Genomic DNA, 22,630 nt, shown 5'->3' with positions numbered 1-22,630 from the left:
ACAGCAAACAACGACATAACAAACTCTGGAGATCTCATTCAGACAGCGACCTCTCAGACCACCATGAACCCATCTGCAAACCTGGACTAGAACTCAACAAGAAGGAGATCACCACCTCAGCAGACCAGATTGCTGAGGTAAAGACCTTGGAGAGTAACCCATCCATACCTCCTGTCTTTGTGGAACATGTGGTCCCACAAGATACCAAAGAAAGAATGATCTGCTTGGAATTTACTTCTAGGGAATTTCATGCTGGACAAATTGAAGATGAATTAAACTTAAATGATATCAACGGATGTTCATCAGGGTTTTGTCTCAATGAATCAAAATTCCCTCTTGACAACTGCCATGCATCCAAAGCCTTAATTCAACCTGGGCAGGTCCCAGAAATGGCCAACAAGTTCCCAGATTTAACAGTGGAAGATCTGGAGACAGATGCACTGAAAGCAGACATAAACGTCCACTTACTGCCTATGGAAGAGTTGACATCTGGACTGAAAGACCTCCCCATGTCTCCTGATCCTGAGTCACCAAGCCCCCAGCCTAGCTGCCAGGCTGAAATTTCAGATTTCAGTACAGATCGCATTGATTTTTTTAGTGCCCTAGAGAAGTTTGTAGAGCTCTCTCAAGAAACTCGGTCTCGATCTTTTTCCCACTCAAGGATGGAGGAGCTAGGTGGAGGAAGGAGTGAGAGCTGTCGACTGTCAGTGGTAGAAGTACCCCCTTCTGAAGCGACCACTGATGACCAGAGAAGTAGCTCTTTGAGTAATACTCCCCATGCATCGGAAGAATCTTCAATGGATGAAGAACAGTCTAAGGTAAAAACTATCTTTCTGGTTCTCCACTTAATGAAGTTCTCTCCAAAGACCAAATATGTTAGATTTTGTTATGTTCGTTTTATTTTTTATGATAGTGAAACATTTAGGAAGGCAGACTGTCTGGCTAAGATTTACTTAGAACTTAAATATTTTATGAATTAGTTTTGAGAATTTTATCTTTTCATGCTTTTGGTGTTATTGGAAGCACTTCTGAGCAGGGCTGTTGGAAGAAAGGATTAGCTGAAACAAATGTCGTGGCTGAACAAGGAGAGGGTTCCCTCCATAGACCTCTGCAGCTCAGATCAAATCTCACCAGTAATGAAGTATCAGGGACTCAGATGCTGCCTGAATGAGATCTGTGTCTCTGTCAGAAGATGGATTTGTTTGGAAAATTCTTTTTGTCTCAGAAAATTCAAAGGCTAGGCTTATGTAAATAGTTGCTGGAGTAGCAATTGATTCCCACGCTAACTTCTTACTGTTAGTAATGTTTGAATTCTTTAACTCCAGTCTTGTGTTACTCAAGAGTCAAGGGTTCGGGCCGGGGATTTAGCTCAGTGGTTTCGTCGCCTGCCTCAAAAGTGCAAGGACCCGAGTTCGAGCCTCAGTACCCCAAAAAAAAAGAGTCAAGGGTTGATTTGGGAAAATGAATTTGAGAGCAGACAGGATCCTGGTATTCTTTTCAATGGCATATGAGCTTTTATGTTAGCCATTTCAAAAGCAAAGTAATATGTATCATCAAGTATGTATCATCTAACACTCTCACTTATTCATTTTGACACTTACTCAATTTGACCCTTCTGAAATTAGGATGTATATTGTCAACAATAGTGTCTTAGATCAAAACCATGCAATAGTTGAGGTAGGTGACAGATTTACTCTAAAATAGTAAAATTTCAGTTAATTATTTTAACTGGGCTGACTAGATTCTTGACATCTCCTGATTTTTTTTTTTTACTTACATTTACCTCACCTTGTCCATCACTCATTTGTTATGTTTCTCTTTAACTACCCACCCCCAGCAACTCTTGCCTCTGCTTCTATCCTTCTCCCCTTCCCAAAGGCTATACCTCTGTTTGGTTCTTACTGGGAAGTCAGAATGCTTGAGCTCTCCACTGAACCAACAGTGAGTGCAGTGGCACTGACAGAAATAGCCTTCCCACAGTCACTGGTCATATGAGAACTCCCTCCATGGCCAGTGCACACATCAGGCCCCCTGTGGCTTCTCTCCAGTTGTGGCAAGTTCCCCTCTTCCTGATGTCCTGGCAGATTTCCCCCAGAGGCCTAACTGACCTTGTTAGTTTGTACTAGCTGAATTTCTCTTTTGAAGGAGAAAGGCCGAACAATTACTAGGGAAATACAGTGCTTTGAAGTCATACATAAAAATGCTAACATAGTAGATAGTCCTTATGATCCTACTTTAATACTCTGGTTTCTCTTCAGAGCAAATAATCTTTACCCTTATGATCCTACTTTAAAGTATACAAGAGGGCCAGGGATTTAGCTCAGTGGTGCTGCCACCTGCCTCAAAAGCATAAGGTCCCAAGTTCAATCCCCGGTATCAAAAATAAAAAAGAAAGAGAAGTATACAGGATCCATTTCCAGATTTTAAAATTCTTTCTTTTCTCTTTTCTTTCTTTTTTTTTAACAATAAGACCTGATTTTTGCACTGGGCTGTTTCTTTGGCCTTGTTCCAAATACATGTGGGAATTTATAACTGGTAAAAGAGTAAAATGTCTAAGAGTGATGATGTTTGCTGAGGCACATGGCTGCATAAGTCAAGTATACCTTTCCCAGAAGGAAGCATGTGAAACTTAGGGATTGTGTAGTCAGATACATGAGTGCATCTGGAATGCTGTTGGTAAGAGTTGTAGTGGGGAGGATATGGATGAAAGCTAGGAAGACAGGAGAGAAGAGAGAGGCTAGTTTCCAGATCAGATATCAGGTGACAGTTGTATCCATCTGGGCACATCTAAGGTGCCCCTGAGCCTTTGAATGCACTCTTCCCTCTAAATAAGTTAATATCAAACTGGAAATTGACAGGCCAGAGGAGAAAGGTTTGATTCCTGGAGGTTCCTAGTCCTAGGAAAATACGGATTGTAGAAGCCCCCACAGCTACCTACTGTTCAGTTTAGAGCAAGGTACTGAATTAGAATCCTGCTTGAGTAAACAGAGTAGAAAGTGTAGTAGATTACGATGTAACCTATGATGAATTTTCTATCTCTGACCTCGATGAATCCCAGTTGTTGTTTTTGTTTTGTTTTGTTTTTTCTTCTAGCCTGACAAGACAGATGAAAAGAGTATGGTACTCAGGCAGTCTATACTTTGTGTTCTCATAGTTAGATAGTTTCTCCTGCATCCAAGGATTATTAAGCAGAATATTAGCACTTTAATTGGGCTACAATTTGCCATAATCTCATTCCTTTCTTTTCTCAGGCAATCTCAGAACTGATCAGCCCAGACATCTTCATACATTCTCATTCAGAAAATTCAATTTCAGTCAAAGAAATTGTCACTGAAATTGAATCCATCAGTCAAGGAGTTGGGCAGATGCAGCTGAAAGGAGACATGGTATCCAACCCATGTCATACACCAAAGAAAAGCACCATCCATGAGCTGTCCCTTGAGAGAACCCAGGCCCCAGAAAATAAACCTGGGCATATGGAGCAGGATGAAGGTTTCTGCCCAGCCCAGCCTGAACTAGCCAAAGACTCGGGGAAGTGCAACCCAGAAGACTGCCTAACCACACACTCATCCACAGTAGACTTGGAAGAAGAGGAACCAACTGAAGGAGAACATGAGCTGTGGGGCCCAGGCATGCATTCAGGTGCCAAGTGGTGCCCTGGGTCTGTGAGGCGAGCCACCCTGGAGTTTGAAGAGCGTTTACGGCAGGAGCAGGACCACCACAGTCCTGCCCCTGTGTGTACCTCAATGTCTACTCGCAAGAATTCTAAGAATGATTCTTCTGTGGCAGACCTAGCACCAAAAGGGAAAAATGATGAAGCCACAGAATATTCATTTGCCCCCAAGGAACCAGAAGTGAGCAAGGGCAAAGGGAAATGCAGTAAGTCTGAGGCTGGCTCACTATCCCAATGTGAGCAGAATGCCACTGTTCCAGCACTTGAGCTGCTGGAGTATCACCCCTTGGCAGCAACTCAGGAGTACCCAAGGTTAGATATTAGAACAAAGCAAGGAGTCCCAGAGGAGCAAGGGACTGTAGTTCCATGCCAGGGGTCTGAGACGCAGGACATCCTTCTTCCCAAAAGGATAGAAATCATTGAATATACTCACACAGTTACATCACTCAGTCACACTGGGTCAGGGGGTGAAAGAGCCACAAGCAAAGAGAAGGGGGACCAAGGACTGAGGAAGGTAAAAGTAGAGAAGTCTGTCACTATGCTGTGTGCACTGGATGAAAATCTGAATAGGACTCTGGACCCCAGCCAGCTTTCTCTGCACCCCCAAATGCTACCTCTGCTTCATTCCTCTCCAGAGCAAGATAGGCCCACCAACCCAACCTCCATGTTGAGCAGCCCTGAAGACAGAGACAACAGCCCATTGACAGCCCTGGAAACAACAGCACCTTTTATCAGTCATACAACCCACATACTACCTGCCAACTTCGATTATCTGCATCCCCAGACCATCGTTCACCTGGAAGGCTGCACAGAGCAAAGTAGCACAACAGACAGTGAGCCCTCTGCAGAACAAGTCAGCTGGGAAGAAAGTCAGAAGGGCCATCTCTCTGGTGGTGATGAAGCACCACACAAGGGCTCCCAGTTAAACTGCAAAGACCTAAATTTAATTAGCAAACTTGATGACAACATTGGGGAGTTACAGAAAAAACTGGACCCATCACAGGTAGCCTGGAGACTCCCACATAGCTCTAGTAGTGAAAATATAAAGGGTCTCAGCCACAGCCCTGGTGTGGTAAAGGAGCGTGCTAAAGAAATTGAGTCCCGAGTGATTTTCCAGGTAAGGATCCCCAAACCATCCCAAATGAGGCGCTCAGCTTCTCTCGCCAAGTTAGGTTACCTGGACCTCTGTAAAGACTGTTTACCAGAGAGAGAGTCTGTCTCCTCTGAATCCCCTCATCTCAAAGTGCTTCAGCCCTTCATCAGAACAGATTCAGGCATGCATGCCATGGAGGCCCAGGCACCCCCAGAAAACCTAGATGCCACCCAGAACACAGAGCCCACTAAATATTTTGTAGAACCACTCAAAACAACAGAGTGTATTGCCCAGAGCAAACCAGTGGAGAGGCCCCTTGTGCAGTATGCCAAAGAATTTGGTTATAGTCAGCAGTGTTTGCTCCCCAGGGTGAGACGAGAATTGACTAGTTCTGAAGGAGGCCTTCCTTTGCTACAGACCCAGGGACTGCAGGATGCAGGCCCAGCTCCAGGGCTGGCCATGGCACCCCGTCAGCAACACGGCAGAACTCACCCCCTTAGAAGACTTCGGACAAATGATAAAAAACGGACAACCAACCCCTTCTATAACACCATGTGATTCTGAGCCTATTACATGTGATTTTTCTAAAAGAAATGTATGTAAAGGGGGCAGGTGTAATATGTAAGGAACATGCACTTTATTGGTTAATTTTGTAATATTTTGGTCATTTTACTGTTCCTGGCGCATGCAGGGTTTGGGTTTTTCAGTGTGTACGTGTACATGTATGTGTGTGTGTATATGTGAGGACGGAGAGATTGAGTTGGATGGCAGGACCATTTTATCATTGTTTATTTTTTTAAAATTCAAACCTCAAAAAAAACCTCATTTTCAAAGAACACCTTTATCAAGGCAAATTGCTGTTTCTCAGTCAGCTGCCACCTGCTCCTCATTTTGCTCTCAGAAAAGGCACGCTTGCTTGATTGAGAGAAAGAAGCAGATGGAGGGGGTGGCACTGAGGCTGCAAATTAGAAATGCCCCCCTAGGCCTTTGTGATGACAGTTTCCAGACCTCAGGCATCAGATGAACTCAAGGACAGCCAGGACTTCAGAGTGTTCTTGGCCTTCTTTTTCAGCCCTAGTCCTTTGGAGTTCCTGAAAAAGATATGTTCTGCTTTGCTTTACAAGAGGGTCTTGTACAATTCATTTCTTCTGATATTGTAGATTATATTATTACAGAAAGGCATGATAATAGCTGGCTCTGTAAATTTATCAAGCAAATTTTTTATCCTCAAGAAAATTTTTTAAATTAAAAGGAACACCAAATTAAAGCTAAGAGGTCTTCTGTGGAGGAAAGCATGATGGGAGGAGAGTAGAGAGGCCACTGCCCAGTAACTTCTGGGTTGGTGGCTTCCACACAGATGACCATCCTGGGCCTCCCTTGCCAGAAAATGTGCTCTGCAAGTGTCTCCCCAACTAAAATGAAGTCGGGTCAAGTTTGAAAAGCAGCAATCAATAGTCAATGTGTTCTTGTAAAATGAATACATATGTAGGGTTTTTAAACCCTTTCCATTACTTGAATAATTCTGTGGGCCTTCTGAGTTGAATGGCCATATTTTTTCCCAATTTGTTTTCCTCTCCCTTACTGTATCCCCCCCATCCTGCCTGTTTCTTAATTTCATAGATTATATTTGAATTGTTACATTACATATGTATAACCTTCATCAAATGCAAAGTTTTCTGTATTATCACTGTTTAACACTTGACATAGGGGTTTTTTTTCCTTTCTTTCCCTGAAAGTTGGGTCATTTCTCCAAAGTATACACAGTATTTATGTACATAATGTCACTTTCTTACAATGTTCTGTTGTTGATGTTGTGGGGTCCTTTTTGATTTATTCTTTTCAAGAAGGAATAGAAATGCAACTGGAAAACACATAAAGACACCAGAAATAAAACTGGTAGTTGTGGATAGGAATCTGCACCATATATTGATGGTGATTTTGTTTAAATGGAGATTTCTAATTGCTGGCTTCTGCCAAATTATGCATTAGTACTTCCTCCTCAGAGAAACCCCTCAAGGTTCCCATTAAATCACAGTGTGACTAAAGGCTGATTCCTGTTTGAGACTAAAAGCCTAGAATATTATTTGCCAGTAGATGAACCAGAGCCAGAAAGTGTATATGCATTGCCCAGAGCGGAAGCTCCTAATGGAGGCTGAGAGGCCACAAGGGAGGTCTCTGCCAAGGGCAAATGCCCATAATAACTACGTTTAGGATGTGTTGCTTTGTGGCTATGGAGATCTTTAACACAGGAGCATCTGCCATAAACAAGCCTCCAAGCTTCTTACAAAAAGCATATTTAGCCTGGGATGAAACACCTACTACAGCTCATCAGAACTGAAGAAGTTTGCAAATTTGCTTCCTGTTTGCTGTGGTTGATGTCTACATTGCTGAGGGTTGACTGAGTACAAACTTGAGACTTAGGTTTTTGGTTCATCACAGCATTGAGAGGAAGAGATACATGCACAGAACGTGAAGGTGATGTCACAGGCCAGAGTCTGGAGGGAACAGACAGTTGGGCAACCAAAAGGATACAGAAAAGGTGAACTGAGCCTATTTGCAGGTGCCCCAGAGGAGCTAAAGATCCAATTGCCACATGGAAGCCATGGTTGGGTCTGACATCACTGCCAGGAGGCAGGTTGGAAAGAAACCACCTGCTAAAAGTCTTTATGGTGTAATAATTATGTATATCTGTGCTGTCCTTGAATGTCCAAATGTATCATCGACACAGATTTGTGATTCCTGGATATTTATGTGTTGTAAAGTGTTTTGTTGGGTTGTATATATGCCAGTATGAGGAGGCTTGTCAAACAGGATGATGAATTCCAGGGCTCATCCATCTAAACCACCCTGTCTTGTTGGAGCAATTCCACTAGCATTGTGATGGGGAAAGGACAAGAAATTGTGGCAGGAGGGCCGGGGATTTAGCTCAGTGGTTTCACCGCCTGCTGTGCAAGCACAAGGACTGGAGTTCGATCTCCAGTACCAAAAAAAAAAAAGAAAGAAAGAAATTGTGGCAGGAGTGTAGGAGAGGATTTGCATGGAGGTCAGGAGAGTGGCACCAGTATCCCACATATTAAGAAGTAGAAGAAGTAGAAGTATCAACAGTGTGGCACTGTTCCCTCTCATCTGCCACTGTGTTTAATGCTCACTCTCACTGCATTTAATAGCAGTGAAGAAGGGGAGGAAATGCTCTAATGCTGTGAAAAACACAAACTACTTTTTTTGAAGAATAGAGGATTCAATCTTGTTCTGCCTTCCTTTTTTTAAATTATATTTTATAATTTAACTGACCTGCCTAAGTAAACATCTTCTACATAGACCCTGTAATCTAACCATGCCAAGGGATTTGCCAGCCCTCTAAAACCCCACACTCTTGAGTGTTCTTGAGTTCTGGCTGAGCAACATCCAAGGGAGGTGCAGAATAAGCTAGTGAGGACTTTTTAGACTTTCTTCTCTTCAAACTTATTGATAATTTTCATGTGGCTTGCTTTGCATTTCTGCTCATGGAAAACCCAAACCTCAAACAGTAGGTTTGATAAGTTAGCAGAGATGAGCAGGAAAATCTTTGACCTCTTGTCCAGTACTTCACTTCTTGCCCAGTTCCTGTACGTTTTTCTTAAAAGAACACCATAGTCTTTCAATAACTCTGGAGGGGAGAGAAAGAGAGGAGAGCATGTATACAAAGAGTTGACATTTCAGTGCATGGGTTAAAAAGCCCCCAGGAGCACACAGGATTGGAGCTGTAATCTGGATGGTTACCTGGTCAGTAGGACAGAATCTCCCCCGCCTTTTTGCTTTTTGGAAACTCTTAGGTGTATGCTGTAGTAGACATACTGTGCTATAGTATGGTAGTATTCATCTCTCATTTTGGTTGCTTTTCAGATTCTATTTAGAATATTTGTTTTGAATCATTTCTAGCTTCTCAACCTCTGTAGACTATTTAGTCTTTTCCTGCTTTTGACCAAAATAGCATTTTCTCTTCTCATTTTGGGAACTGCCAAGAGCTCTAAGGACAGCCTGATGATGATAGCCTAGACTCTAAGGTCCCCTCCTGCTCATGGCTCCAGACAGATGCTGTCAAGTAGACCCAAAGCTTCCTGTGAGAATCTTCTGAGGCAGGAGCTCACAGAAGTCTTCATTTGAGGATTTCATCCTGAAGTAATCTAGGCATGTTTGATAAAAATGTTTTGTGGGAATTTTTTTTTCCTAAGAAAGCATTATGCAAAAAGTCACTTTTAAGGGCATTTTAAAATTAAGCCAGTTTTTGGCTTTTTCAGATAACTATGTGTGGATACTTTGTTTACATTGTGAATATTAAAATATGCATCATCTTGCTGGCCACTCAGTCCTCCAGGCACCAAGGCCCTGACTGTCCTGTGAATCCTCACACAGAGCAATGCCATAATGTCAGCTCTTATGGATAAGTGGTAAAACCTGGAGCTGACTCCCATCTGTGTCCTGCGCTCTCATCTAATATTCTCTATAGAATAGTAGTCATTTCCTCAGTGATGCTGTGTCTTAATAGTGATGGTTGCAATGGTGAAAGGCTAGTATGGTTTTTGTTTAATTTTGTTTTGTTTTTCTTTTTGGTGAAATTTTAGTTATTTCAGCACCAATCCAACTTGAAAGCATTGTGGATTTTGTTTTCCCTCTCAAACTAAAAGATCAAGGCATGTATTACATATAAGTGTATTTGTTGCCTCAACTCACCTGACACCATATTAGGAAAAGACCTGCCACTGAAGCAGGAGGCTGCACACTCCTAACCTTTCTCCCAGAGCTTGGGGTCCCTTGACACAGTGGAGAGCTTTTGCAAGGTGCTTCTGTACTTTTCCATCCTGGAAATGGGTGACTGGGCCTGGCTTCTGCTATGAAAAGAGAACCAGCCTCATTTTCTCAATGCCCCAGAGATCTAGGACAGGATTTCTAAACTGGAATCATCATCATCCCTTATCAGCCTAAAGATCCCCCAAGAGATAACTGCTGCCACCTGTGTTCTCACAGCAATGCTGGTGGCAGCACCTTCTGTACATATGCAGCATATGCAGAGCTGATACTCAGGGCTTCACTCAAGGTGATGACCTGAACTGAAAACTGGGAAATGCTCTGAAATATTTCCTAATCAATAAGCCCACCAAGAAGTGTTTGATTTTTATATTTTGTTGGATTTTGGTTTGCTTGGCATAGCTAAAGGTGCCTTTTTTGTTTTGTTTTCTGCTTTATTTTGTAGGACTTGTTCTAAACATAAAAACAAGTCCAGAAGACTCTCCCACTGACTGTTACCTTTGCCCTAGGTTACCCTCAACTTTTATGCTCACATTTTCTTAAATAAAGCAGGTGCTCCCTGGAATCTCTGGGACCTTTTTGAGGCATTTGAAGTAGAATATAAAGAGTGGTCTCATCTCCTTCCTTAATCTTCCTGGTGGTTGGGATGTTCCACTTGTATCATAGTTTTTTTATTACTGATGTGCTCTGCTGTTTTTAAATGTGAACTTGTGTGCAAATGTGCAGATGCAATGTTCTTGTTACAGATTGAATAAATTTTTATTTTGAAGATGAAATGTGTACTTCAAGTGCTGTGGGGCAGGGGTGTGCTGGAGGTGGAGGGGTTGAACAAGGAAAACACTGAGAACGAACAAAGATGTTCATTGATTGATTCCAATCAAGCATACCCTGAAGAACTCTAGAGAAAAAATATAACCTTCACAAAATAAAAGACTGGGTAGGAGATAAGGTTACTCAAAATTCCTAGACTGTGGCTCGAAGTGACAAAGCTGAGTACTTGCCTAGTAAAAGAGACATTTGTCAAAGCTACCACGTGAATGGTAGAATGAATAAGCAAAGTGACAAAACTTTCCTGTACCATCTGTGGTGCAGAGTGACTGATCTGAGACAGCTGCAGTGACCTGCCCAGCAGAGACTAAGATTTGTTAGGTGAGTGACTTCTCTGGACATTAGTGAGCTGAGTTAACAAGCTTTCCACGCAAAGCTTCTCAACTCACTGAAAGAGGAGAAACATTTGATGTCAGTGGTACAGGAAGGAGATGGAGCCAAAGAGCAGTTGTGACAAAAGTGCTGGGGACAGTGGCCCCACTTCCACTTTTCTACAGACCCATCATGAGATGTTTAAATGGTGCCACTTGTCAATTAACAAGAGAGCACTACTCTAGGGAGAGAGCTGTTTTCCAATTGCTCACCAAATGTGCCAATACTTCCAGACAAAACCCTGCCTTGAACTAAAATTAAGTCACCCTGCTTCCTTCTGAATCATATGCTTCAAGTAGAAAGGGGCTCGCCACTGTTCTCTAGGGAAAGTGCATAAGGGTAAAGGTAAGGTCACATAACAAAATATTCTACAAGTGCTTGGGGTCTCTGACCAATCTAGATAAGTTCAATCTTGCTTTTGAAGCAGATGGACCAAATCATGGCCAAATTGCCAGAACACTTCTTGTAGAAAGTGGCTTCATGCCTGTAATCCCAGCACTTGGGAGGCTAAGGCAGGAGGATTGCTGTGAGTTTGAGGCCAGCCTGGGCTACATAGTGAGTTCAAGGCCACCTGGAACTACATAGTGTTACCTTGTCTCAAAGTAGCTTCATGAGATGAGTGAGATTCATGCCTATCTTCTGTGGATTACAGTCCAAAGTCCAGCTGACAGTTCATAGCGGAGGCTCGAAGCCCAATTGGCCTTTTCCCCTGATTGGTTTTTGGTTTTGTTTTTTCTCTCTCTCTCATTACCAGGGATCGAATTCAGGACTGGTTCTTTATGGTTTGGCTCCACCCACCCATAACTTTGTCAAGCTTTGTCAGGAAGGCTGAAGGGCTGTGCTGAACCCTGCAAATACCTGTGAATCCCTGCTCCTATACCCAGAGGGCATCCTTCTTCCCAGATGATAGAACCAAAGGCTGAATGGACTGAGGGATTCAGAGTCCCCAGCTCTCTTTAAAGGGAAGGGAAGACCTAAAATGACTACTTGGAAACAGAAGCACTGGTCTGTTTTCTGAAAGGTGACTTCTCAAGATTTATCAGGATTGAGATCAGGCAGGTTTTGTTTCTGAGGAAAGTTCTATGGATATTTAGTAACTGTACTGTGTCATGTTACAGACAATGGGACAAAGGATGGCAGAGTTGTAGCTCTCATATTTTGAGCCTTAAATCTCAGACATTACAGGAAATTTCAACAAAATTACTAAACAATTCTATAGCTTATAAGACCATTTAGACACATTTTCTAATGATTATTTATTAAAACTGCTACACTTGGGGCCAGGGATTTAGCTCAGTGGTTCCGGTGCCTGCCTCACCGGCGAAAGGCCCCAAGTTTGATCCCTGGTACAAAAACAAAAACAAACATCTGCTACACTTGGAGGTGCCTGCATTACCAGTTTCTTAACCCTCAAACCAAATTGCCAAAGAAAACAGCAGCACCTCTATCAATCCTGGCAGATGGATGGACGGGTTGATGTTTGATCTCAGTTCTCAGAACAGTCTCAAGAAAGGACTTTGAGGCTGAGGATTTAGCTCAGTGGTTTCGCCACCCGCTACGCAAGTGCAAGGACCCGAGTTTGATCCCCGGTACCAAAAAAAAAAAAAGAAGAAAGGACTTTGTGAGGATCTTAATATCTTAAACTTCTACATGGACAGGGCTGTCACAAAAAAATGTGAATTACTTTTCAGAGACAGCCCCATGGACTGTCTGGAAGTTAGGGAAGAATTCAACATGCATATGCAAGGTACAAAGCATTCTTTAGAGTGAAAGGCATTTAGTTTTTTAAAAAGATAAAGAGGGCCAGGGATTTAGCTCAGTGGTTCCACCACCTGCCTTGCAAGCGCAAGGTCCTGAGTTCGATCCCCAATACCAAAAAAAATAAAGTGAAGGAAAGAGGTAAGGATAATGTTTCAGAGCACAAGACAACATATCAAATCTCTTCTTTGCCCACAAATGATGCAGAATTAGAACTTGACCTGGCCCTCTACATTTTACAGCCCAGAGTGCAAAAATAGGATGACTAAGCCGGGACTGGAACCTCAGTTTTCTAATTAGACCAGGCAGTGTGTCTTCTGTGCCACATAGCATAACTCTGAGGATCAGCACTTGTGAGATAAAATGGCATTGTCCTGCAAAGAGAGCCAGAAATACATGGTTCTGAAAAAACGTGGACCCAGATGCTAGCCCTTAAGGATAAGAATCTCAGCTCCACCAACCAGTTGAGTGATAGGTATAGGTAAGTGACTTAACTTCTTGTGCCTTGGTTCCCTCCTCTGTAAAATAGGGATAATAACAGTACCCATCTCTGAAGGTTATTACCAGAATTTTATTAATATGTGCAAAGTCCCTAGAATAGTGCCTAACTCATTATAAGTGTGAGCTATTGAGCCACTGAGTTCCTGAAGAGCAATTGAGTTAAAGGAGCAACTGAGTTACTCAGGTCCTTTCTTCTTAGTCATGTACCTGAACTCTTCATTCATCCCCTGGTCCTTCATGCCACGAATTCTTTCTAAACCACCTGTAACAATTTCAGAGTATTCTCTTGTATGCCACTGTTCAGTGGCCTGAACTCTTCCTGAGAAACAAGAGCCTTGTGGGGACCCTCGTGGTTTCCACTACCTTGTATCCCTCTGTGGCCTCTGCCTTCCAGAAAGTTGTGTGCTATTGATTCAAGTGTTCCCTAGAAAGTAGGAAGTAATAACTGTCCCCACACTCCCTTGGAGGGCCTTATCATCTGAAGGAAGAAATCCAGTGTGCAGGCATTGGGTAAACAACAGCACTGGCTGTATTTTGATCAGGTTATTTTTTATCTCCTCCTTGACCTTGGCCAATATTCAGATCCATGGGTCTTGCGAAAAGGGGAGACTCCCTGAAACACAGTTGGGCATCAGCTCAAAGGAGACCCAGATAACATTAGGTGTCAGGATAAACAGCCTCTGAGCTGGCTGCTCTGACCCCTAAAAATGTGGCCAAAAATTTGCGCCAGCTTTTTCCCTCTGAACCTAGGTGGGGCATGGGGACTACAACGTGGGCTCACTTTTCTCCCCTCTCTGGTTTCAAGCTGCTTTCTGCCCTGCTCCATGGAATGAATCCTCTCTAGCAGAGTGAAATGACTAGCACAGGTTTTAGGTTTTTAGGTTTTAGGTACTCAAATGATCCCTATCGCTATTAATAACAGCAGTAGCATTCACAATTCCTTGTCAGGTACCCTCTCAGTTTACTGGGGGGCCCTCATCCAATGACTGAGACCATCCCCCGCAGAGCATCTTCTGGGGCCTCTTCCCAGAGGGCCTGGCTTGCAGTACCGCAACCCCAGCCCGCAGGGACAGGCTAAATTGGGAGCGCGATTGCGGCAGGAATGCGGCTTGAAGGCGCCTGATGTCCCCGGGCCGCCTGCTCCAGGAGAGTGGGCCCCCTCGCCGGCTCCCTCTCTCAGCGTCCCGCCCTGGCTCTGGGAACATGGGCTTCTCAGCCTCCCGGAAGCGCGAAGAGTGGAAAAGTGGCGCGCACCCCGCAAACACAGGCACACTGTGACATCCTTCGGAGTCCTGCAGCCACTCGAGAGAAGTCGGTGACGCTCGGCTTTCCCGCCGCTGGAGCGGGCGGGGCAGATTCGGCCCTGGCCCCGCCCCTCCGAGGCCCCGCCCCCTCAGGTTGATGGCAGCGGCAGCTGGGTCCGCAGCCGAGCGCTGCCGTGGAGAGCCTCAGGCAGCAGCCGGAACGCGCAGCCCTCACCCGAGCCCCAGACGCCGCGGACACCCTGAGAGGCAGTTCCTTCGTCCCCGGCGCACTCCCGGCCGGCTCCGCAGAGGAGTCGCAGCGTGAGCACACCCCCTCCCGCCTTAGGACCAGGTACACCCTCGCGCCACCTTCGCCGCAGCCAGCGGAGCAGGCGGGGTCTCCGGAGGGGCCGAGGTATGCGCCCCCTCCCCCCGCCGCCAAAGTCGGTCCCAGGCAGGGAAGACTTGGTGTCTATATTTGGCCGGACCGCGGCCAGCGCGCAGATACCTCGTCTCGCAGGAACGCAGTGCCGGGACAGGAGGCAGGAGGAGGGTGTGGGGAGGCCGGGCCTCAGGCCTGGGACTTCAGGAGCCGCTTGAAGGGCACAGGGATGCCCTGGGCTGAGGAAGGGCAGGAGTCAGTGCCCCTTTGGGAGAGCTTGATGGGGCCCCTCGGGAAGACAGCAGCATAGCACAGGCCCTGGCTAGAGAAAAAGCACCTCACCCTTTCCACCTCTGCAAATCTGGTCCTGGCGGGGACGGGTGTCGAGGACCCCACGCCAGGAGAGATTACTAGGAGGAAGCGCCAGCCAAGGCAGGGGACCCAAAGTACGGTAAGCAGAAGCCAGAAGACCATGGTTGGGGCTTCTTGCAGAAGCCAGTGCAGGGAGGAATGGAAGGAGCCATCCACCTTACGGGGTGCCCCACCACCACCCACAGCAGCATGGGAGGAAATTGCTGAAAAAGGTTGCAGGAAAGGCACAGGTTAGCTGACAGGAGAAACTGGTCCCTTGGCAAATTTTTGTAAGAAAGCAAAACTCCATCTATGTCAGAGATGCAAGTTTGGGATTAGGGGAGAGGGGCTGCACCATAACTGGCCTTGAGCCAAGATCCAATTGCCAAGGCCTCTGATCCCGGACAAGGTGCCTCTGGGAGATACAGTTCACTGAGCAGATGTTCACCCAAGGCAGCAGCAAGAGGGCAGCCTGGCATTGAGCTGCTCCCAAAACATTCTTTCAGGAAGCTTTCAGACCCTGTCAAGATGCCTTGTACCCCAGCCTGGGTCTCTAAGGAGAAGTCAGGCCCCAAATCATAGCCCTTCACATTAAACAGAATTTGACAGGTGGCAAAGAACTGTCCCATACTTTCATAACTTTGAAGAAAACTACAAGACCTGACTCTTGGTCAAATAACCCTTCTCACCTGCCTTTCCATCCACACCTCCTCCCTCCCACAGCTCACAAGACTAAGGACCAAAGGCATTTCTGAACACTGAGATCCTCCATCTCTACCCCAGCCATGAGCCGGCGCGTGGTTCGGCAGAGCAAGTTCCGCCATGTGTTTGGGCAGGCAGCAAAGGCTGATCAGACCTATGAGGACATCCGTGTGTCCAAGGTCACTTGGGACAGCTCCTTCTGTGCTGTCAACCCCAAATTCCTAGCCATCATCGTGGAGGCTGGAGGTGGGGGTGCCTTCATTGTCCTGCCTCTGGCCAAGGTGAGGGATGAGAGGAAAGAAGCACCTGGGAGGGCCCTGGCTAGGGCCCCTGTGTTCTCACCTGGTTCCATTCCTCAGTAAGGATGGTAGTTTGTGTGGACTGGCTGTTTCCTTTCCCCCACACCCTCAGGAGCTAGTAGGGGAGCTTCTTTACTCCACCCTGAGCAGCAGTGCCACAGTGGCTTACATCTGCTCCCTGTCCTGCCACCTCACCATGCAGCACCCTGTTCCTGGGAGGGACCTGGGAGTCAGGAGATGAACATGGTTGGGATGCAGCAGAGCTCCCTGCCTTGCCTAATGCCACACCCACTCATGTTTTGAGGCTGGACATCCTCCTTCCCAGCGCAAGATGACTGATCAAATAATAGCTCAGAGCCACACACTGAGGACAGGGTCAGGCTCTACCCAAAGAGGCCTCAGCTACCTCCTCTCTGATTTTGTTTGTTTTTTCCCAGTAGTGGGGATCGAGCTATGTCCCCAGTTCTCCTTTGAGATAGGGTCTCACTAACTTGCTAAGTTACAGGCATGGTCCACTTCACCCAGCTCCACAGTGGTTCTTACCATGAGGTACAATGAGAATGAAAGGCAGGGGTACATAACACATAGGACCAGATCTTTCCCTACCCTAGGGAAGGGGGCTAGGCAATGACTGCCACCTTTGCTGTGTAACCTCAAGACCCTTGGCTCTCTCCAGCCCCACGATAAACATGTCAATACGTGGCCTTAGCCTGGACTCTGGTACCCTATAACTTGTCGGGGAGACCTCACTAGTAACAGGGTTTGGCCTGACAATAGCCAGTGACTCACCCTAGACAATACAGGCACCAACCAGGACACCATCCCCAGGGCTCAAATTTCAGCTAGAGCTGCCTCCTTCCCCAGTATAACTGCTATTTAAATGCCACATAGTCACCTCCTCTGCTACTGCCTGGTCTGAGCCAGTGCCAGCCCCTGCAGAGGCTTAGAGCCCCTACTAGGAGCACATGAAGATCAAAAAAAGGCAGTATTCCCTAGCCCCAGTTTGGAAGATAGTAGGTACCAGGGTTGCCTGCTACTTTGGTTCCAAGGTGAAGCCAGTGACAAGAGAGATTTGCCAAGGGTGGGTAGGGGCACTGCCCTGAGGATTGCCTCACCTTGAACTCTTCCACCAGGGCCTTCCCAAAGACATTCCAGTTTGGAGAACAGGTTCAAGAATTGCCTCCTCCAAGTAGGTGACTTTTGAAAAAGTACTAGACCAATGGATAGGGATTTAGCTCAGTGGTTCTGCCACCTGCCTCACAAGCGCAAGGTCCCGAGTTCAATCCCCAGCACCAAAAAAAATAAAGTACTAGACTGAGAGTTAAAGTCTGGGCTCCACCAGTATCTTGTGGATCATTGCTTAAGTCATTTCACTTTTCTGTGCCAGGTTCCTTAATATGAAATTATTTCGACTCTGCCTTCATCAAAGTGCAAGAAGTGGACTGAAGGAGGTTACAGGTGCAGAAAGGAGTCTGCACAGAGAAATGGATGATAGAGAATTGAGATGTAAACAGATCTGCTCCCTACTCCAAACACACACACACACACACACACACACACACACACACACGATGGGCTGGAGCTTTAGCTCAGTGGTAGAGTGCTTCCCTAGCATGTGCAAGGCCCTAGGTTCAATCCCCCCAGGACCACAAACACACACACATACACTCACTTATACACATACATACCACAGGAAAGTGGCCCCATACTTCTCTCTGACCCCTCCAGACAGGACGAGTGGATAAGAACTACCCGCTGGTCACTGGGCACACTGCACCTGTGCTGGACATTGACTGGTGCCCACACAATGACAATGTCATCGCCAGTGCCTCAGACGACACCACCATCATGGTAGGAGCCAGGTGGATGCTGCTGGGCCGTTGGGCAAGGGGACAGGGAGGGCTGCCTTACCTGTGCTGGGGAAGGTGCTAGAGAGGTGCTGACTCCCAGAGCCCTGCCCTGCTCAGCTTCCAAGCTATTCTTAGCTACATGTCCACTCCCTCCCAGGATGCACTGCTTAGGGCTAATTATAGCCTTGAACAACTTGGGGCCCTGGGGGCAGGGGTGGGGGGATGCTTTGAAGTCTCCCTGCTAGATTGAATGCGGAGGTAGGTCTCTGGAGAGCTGGCAGTGCCCCCTCCTGGTTCCCAGCTGCTTCTGCCCTATGCAGACATCACCATATCTTGCCTGTATTTGACTCCTACCATTGAAGATATCCAGTAGGATTAAGGGGAGGAGCAGAGGAACAGAGCTGGGTCCTTATCCCACCAACTCTTTGCCTTTTCTTCCCACCCAGGTGTGGCAGATTCCAGACTATACCCCTGTGCGAAACATTACAGAACCTATCATCACACTCGAGGGCCACTCCAAGCGTGTGGGCGTCCTCTCCTGGCACCCCACTGCCAGGAACGTCCTACTCAGTGCAGGTCTGGGGCCCTAGGGAGGGTCCCTACTGTAGATGAGAGCCGGGTAACCACCAGAGGTGGGGCCCAGGTGACCATGCTTGGCCATTCTGGACAGGTGGTGACAATGTGATCATCATCTGGAATGTGGGCACTGGGGAGGTGCTGATAAGCCTAGACGACATGCACCCAGACGTCATCCACAGTGTGTGCTGGAACAGCAATGGTAGCCTGCTAGCCACCACCTGCAAGGACAAGACACTGCGTATTATCAACCCCAGAAAGGGCCAAGTGGTGACGGTGAGTCCCGGGCCATTCCCTAGCAGCACTCACCCAGTGACCAGTTGTTGCCACTGGTCATCAGAGCCCGGGTCCCAGCTTTCATCTGCCCCAACCCTACTCGAGACTAGTCTTCCTCTCCCCAAGTCTCTGTAACCACAGTTCCCTGCCCCAAGTAAGCCCCCAGCCTCCAATTGCTGCCTTGCTGCTGTTCCCTCCCCTCCCCTGCATCTCAGAAGCCCAGAGGGGGGTTCCTCGCTTTGAGATTGAGGAGGGGAGAAGCTGGAAACCATCCTCCCACCAGAACCTGCATGAAACCTGAGATCCGGGACCCTTTCCTCAGCCATCAGCCAGCGCCATCTTCCAGGGTCTGGAGCCTGACCGCTGGCTCCAGAGCTGGCACTTTCCCATCCTTGTTGATCCGCTGGGCGGGCGCGGGGTGGGGGTCAGGGTTTGCTAGTCCCGATGGGTCCCCTAGGAGGGCAGCGAGACTCGCCTCACCAGCCTCCGTCTAATGTGGGGCGTGCGGGGTGGGTGCACGTCTGCGTGGAGCACGCGGGTGGAGCGCGGCTAGGAGCGGGTAGGCAGATGGGCACTCTAACCCACTAACCCCGCGAGCAGGAGCGAGCCCGGCCTCACGAGGGCGCCCGCCCGCTGCGGGCCGTCTTCACCGCAGACGGGAAGCTGCTCAGCACCGGCTTCAGCAGGATGAGTGAGCGGCAACTCGCCCTCTGGGACCCGGTAGGCCAGGCCGCTCCGGGCGCGCTCACTCGCTCCTTCATTGGGTCAGACAGGAGCGCCCTGCCCCGCGGTGGCCAGAGTGGAGCAGGGAGCTCCTTATAGGAAAAGCCTCGCTGCGACCCCGGGAAGCCAGCAGACATCGCCTGCTGTAGGGATCACCCTTTGAGGGCGCTTATTGGCTTCGGATCCGCTGAGAGCCGCGCGCCTCCTACTCTCTTCAGGCCCAGATGTTCTCCAGGCCAGGGTCCAGCCACTGGCTCTAGAGAACCCGAGTTCTTTAGGACCCCTTTGTCTCTCCCTGGCCCCCACTCCTGCACCCAAGTCAGCAAGCTGTTTAGTCGATCTGGGCCCTCCAAGCTCCCCAGGGCAGGCAACTGGGTGATGCCCCTCCCTTCTTCCCCCTTCCCCCAGGAGAGGTTTGCAGCCCACGAGGGGATGAGGCCCATGCGGGCTGTCTTCACGCGCCAGGGTCATATCTTCACCACGGGATTCACCCGCATGAGCCAGCGAGAGCTGGGCTTGTGGGACCCGGTAACGCAGCTCGAGGCTTGGGGTGTGTGCCCTGGGGACTGGCATCACACGAGAGGGGCCGGGCGCCCCCCACCGCAGGGCATGCCTGCCTGGACGGGGCTGGAGGCTGTTCCGCCTCCGCAGTGCCTGCCTCCCCACACCCACCCCTCTGCCTAGTCTTTCTGCGTCGCCTGAAGAAGCTCGCGCTGGTGCCCGCACCCGGTGATGCCGAGTCCCTGGGGGTGGTTTGCGGTGACTGCATGCAATGGCGGTGACGCAGGGGATACCTGTGCCCGAGTGGGACAGCGATGTCTCCAGGGGAGGGGACTTTAACTCTCACCAGGGCTGCCTTAGGAATGAGTGGGATTTGGGGCGGACAGGAAACATAAAGGTGGATCCGAAGTAGCGGAAGAGCACAGGAGGATGGGCAGGGCTGGTCACGCCTCCTGTGCTCGGGCAGAGCAACTTCGAGGAACCAGTGGCACTGCAGGAGATGGACACAAGCAACGGAGTCCTACTGCCCTTCTATGATCCCGACTCTGGCATCGTCTACTTGTGTGGCAAGGTGCTGACAGCCTAGCCCCGCCAGGAAGAGCAGGGAGCAGGATGGAGATGGGTGGGGACTGCCTGACCACCCCTCTGAACCGACTGATTTTTCAGGGTGACAGCAGCATTCGGTACTTTGAGATTACGGATGAGCCACCTTTCGTGCACTACCTCAACACATTCAGCAGCAAAGAGCCGCAGCGGGGCATGGGTTTCATGCCCAAACGGGGGCTGGACGTCAGCAAGTGTGAGATCGCCCGGTCAGCAGCCGTGGCCCTCCCGCATGCCTGCCTCTGCCCCTGCTCTGTCAGGTCTTAGCCACCAAGGGTTCCCCTAAAGTGCTGTGTTTTGGAAAAGAGAAAGTTGGGGGTGGGGATCAAACAGGTCTGTTTCAGCGCCGGCCCAAAGCTCACTCGCCTGACATTCTCTGAATAATGACAAACGTCTAATCAGAGGTGATTTACACCAAGATTGGAAATGCGTGTAAAGTACAACGAGCGGGGTAGACATTCGGCAAGTGTTGGCCTCCAACCCGTCGGTCCCAGACCAGAGACGTTAAGTGGGTGGGAGTCTTCAGGGGTTGATGAATCCGGTTCCCCTTACAGGTTCTACAAGTTGCACGAAAGAAAGTGTGAACCCATCATCATGACTGTGCCGCGCAAGGTGAGTGGCTAGAAGGGTGGGTGGGACAAGGCGCCAAGGAGGAAGAGAGCGCAGCAGGCCTGGCCTCCAGCTCACACGGGTCTGCCTGTCCACCCACCCCGCAGTCAGACCTGTTCCAGGACGATCTATACCCGGATACACCCGGACCAGAGGCTGCCCTGGAAGCGGATGAATGGCTATCGGGTCAGGACGCCGAACCCGTGCTCATTTCGCTTAGGGACGGCTATGTGCCCCCTAAGCACCGTGAGCTCCGGGTAACTAAACGCAACATCCTGGATGAGCGCCCGCCCTCTGGCCCTCGCCGCAGCCAGTCAGCCAGCGACGCCTCCTTGTCGGTAAGATCCCGCCCTGTTCCATCCAGACCCCAAACGTCCTCTACCCTCACTCCCCCCCCCACACACACACACGGCCTCTTCCGTCCTCCGCGCCCCAGCAACAGCACACCCTGGAGACGCTGCTGGAGGAGATTAAGGCCCTTCGCGAGCGGGTGCAGGCCCAGGAGCAGCGCATCACGGCTTTGGAGAACATGCTGTGTGAGCTGGTGGACGGCACCGACTAGCACGATGCGCGGCTGTGCTCTGGCGGGACCGGGCGGGGTGCACCGACTCGGCCGCTCCAGCCTTTGGTCTGGGACTCCGGACCTCGCCTTCCTGGGCTGGGGTAGGAGGCTGAACTGGGAAGGAAACTATACCCCTCACGAGAGACCTAGAAGAAGGGAGCTTATGGGAGACCCGAGTTTGTCTGGGAGGGGCCAGACTGCGCTCACGGTCCAGGACTCAGGACTTGGTGGAGCTTGCCTAAGGGGGCTCCCCCGGGTAACAGGGAGCCTCACAATGGTGCTGCTTGGCGAGATGGTATCCCCTGTCCCTTGTCCTGGACAGGGGAAATGCTTAGTTATTAGCAGAACGCTTGGGGATATTGGGGAGTTTGGGCTTGACCTTAAAGAAGTGGTCATTCCACGAATCTCCCCAGACTGAGTGGGGAAAATTAGGGCGTTTCCCCTAATCAGCTCACTTGATTCCACCAATCTGAGCAGTGAACCCCAGTACTGAGTAGGCAGCACCCCAGTTCTGCAGATGCATACGCCGCCTGCAGAGCCCCAACCCAGGGGTCTATGACAGATCATAGGGCAGCTTCCTCCAGACAGTTTAGCCAGAGAAATCAGGTTCACAACACACATGCGCGTACACACACACACACACACACACACACACACACACACACACACACTGCCCCCAGCCCTCTGCTGTGGCCTTAACTCTGTGAAGAAAACAAGACATAATGACATGTTTTACTAAGTGCAAGTAGGTACCTCCTGTATGGCTGGTGGCAGGTGAAGGGGAGATTCCCAGGGTCCTCAGAAAACCTAGCAAATGTGAGCCTGGGCTCAGGACTCACCATCCTCTTACCCTAGAGTCTTCCTCACAGGGAGGTTCAGCAGGACTCCCCAACCCACCCACCTTGGTTACTCCTCCCCAGTAAAATCAGGTAGGAAAAAAGC

At 48.7% G+C, this 22,630-nt stretch overlaps 2 protein-coding genes and 1 pseudogene across 14 annotated transcripts in view; all 3 read left to right on the top strand.

Annotated features, from left to right (window-relative positions):
• Window positions 1-10,327, top strand: part of Ssh2 (slingshot protein phosphatase 2) — a 303,918-nt gene extending 293,591 nt beyond the window's left edge. For all 8 annotated transcript variants that reach the window (XM_087191951.1, XM_087191952.1, XM_087191950.1 and 5 more), the window contains 2 exons: window positions 5-818; window positions 3,252-10,327. In XM_087191951.1, coding sequence (XP_087048077.1) covers window positions 5-818; window positions 3,252-5,324 — 2,887 coding nt within the window. In that variant the 3' untranslated portion in view covers window positions 5,325-10,327. The remainder of the gene's footprint in view (window positions 1-4; window positions 819-3,251) is intronic.
• Window positions 10,328-10,451: 124 nt separating this feature from the next.
• LOC147823835 (uncharacterized) lies at window positions 10,452-14,946 on the top strand (annotated as a pseudogene).
• Window positions 14,405-22,627, top strand: Coro6 (coronin 6). 6 transcript variants are annotated; one of them, XM_004857071.4, is made up of 12 exons: window positions 14,405-14,669; window positions 15,711-15,970; window positions 17,717-17,839; window positions 18,285-18,414; window positions 18,509-18,690; window positions 19,291-19,410; window positions 19,822-19,941; window positions 20,381-20,485; window positions 20,581-20,726; window positions 21,072-21,129; window positions 21,234-21,464; window positions 21,563-22,624. In XM_004857071.4, the coding sequence occupies exons 2-12, from the start codon at window positions 15,773-15,775 to the stop codon at window positions 21,686-21,688; spliced, it is 1,539 nt and encodes a 512-aa protein (XP_004857128.1). In that variant the 5' UTR covers window positions 14,405-14,669; window positions 15,711-15,772; the 3' UTR covers window positions 21,689-22,624. The 6 variants fall into 6 exon arrangements, with proteins under 6 accessions (XP_004857128.1, XP_004857129.1, XP_012932380.1 ...); XM_013076926.3 differs by having other exon boundaries at window positions 14,472-14,606; window positions 21,563-22,625; XM_087191954.1 differs by lacking the exon at window positions 14,405-14,669 and adding an exon at window positions 14,766-15,087 and having other exon boundaries at window positions 21,563-22,625.
• Window positions 22,628-22,630: the final 3 nt, after the last annotated feature.

The sequence above is a fragment of the Heterocephalus glaber genome, unplaced genomic scaffold (assembly GCF_053883595.1).
Source record: "Heterocephalus glaber isolate CG9 unplaced genomic scaffold, H.glaber_assembly_v1.0 deba00001564, whole genome shotgun sequence".
NCBI classification, from domain to species: Eukaryota; Metazoa; Chordata; class Mammalia; order Rodentia; family Bathyergidae; genus Heterocephalus; species Heterocephalus glaber.
The sequence above is the reverse complement of the archived record's forward strand: the minus strand, read 5'-3'. Positions and strand labels throughout refer to the sequence as shown.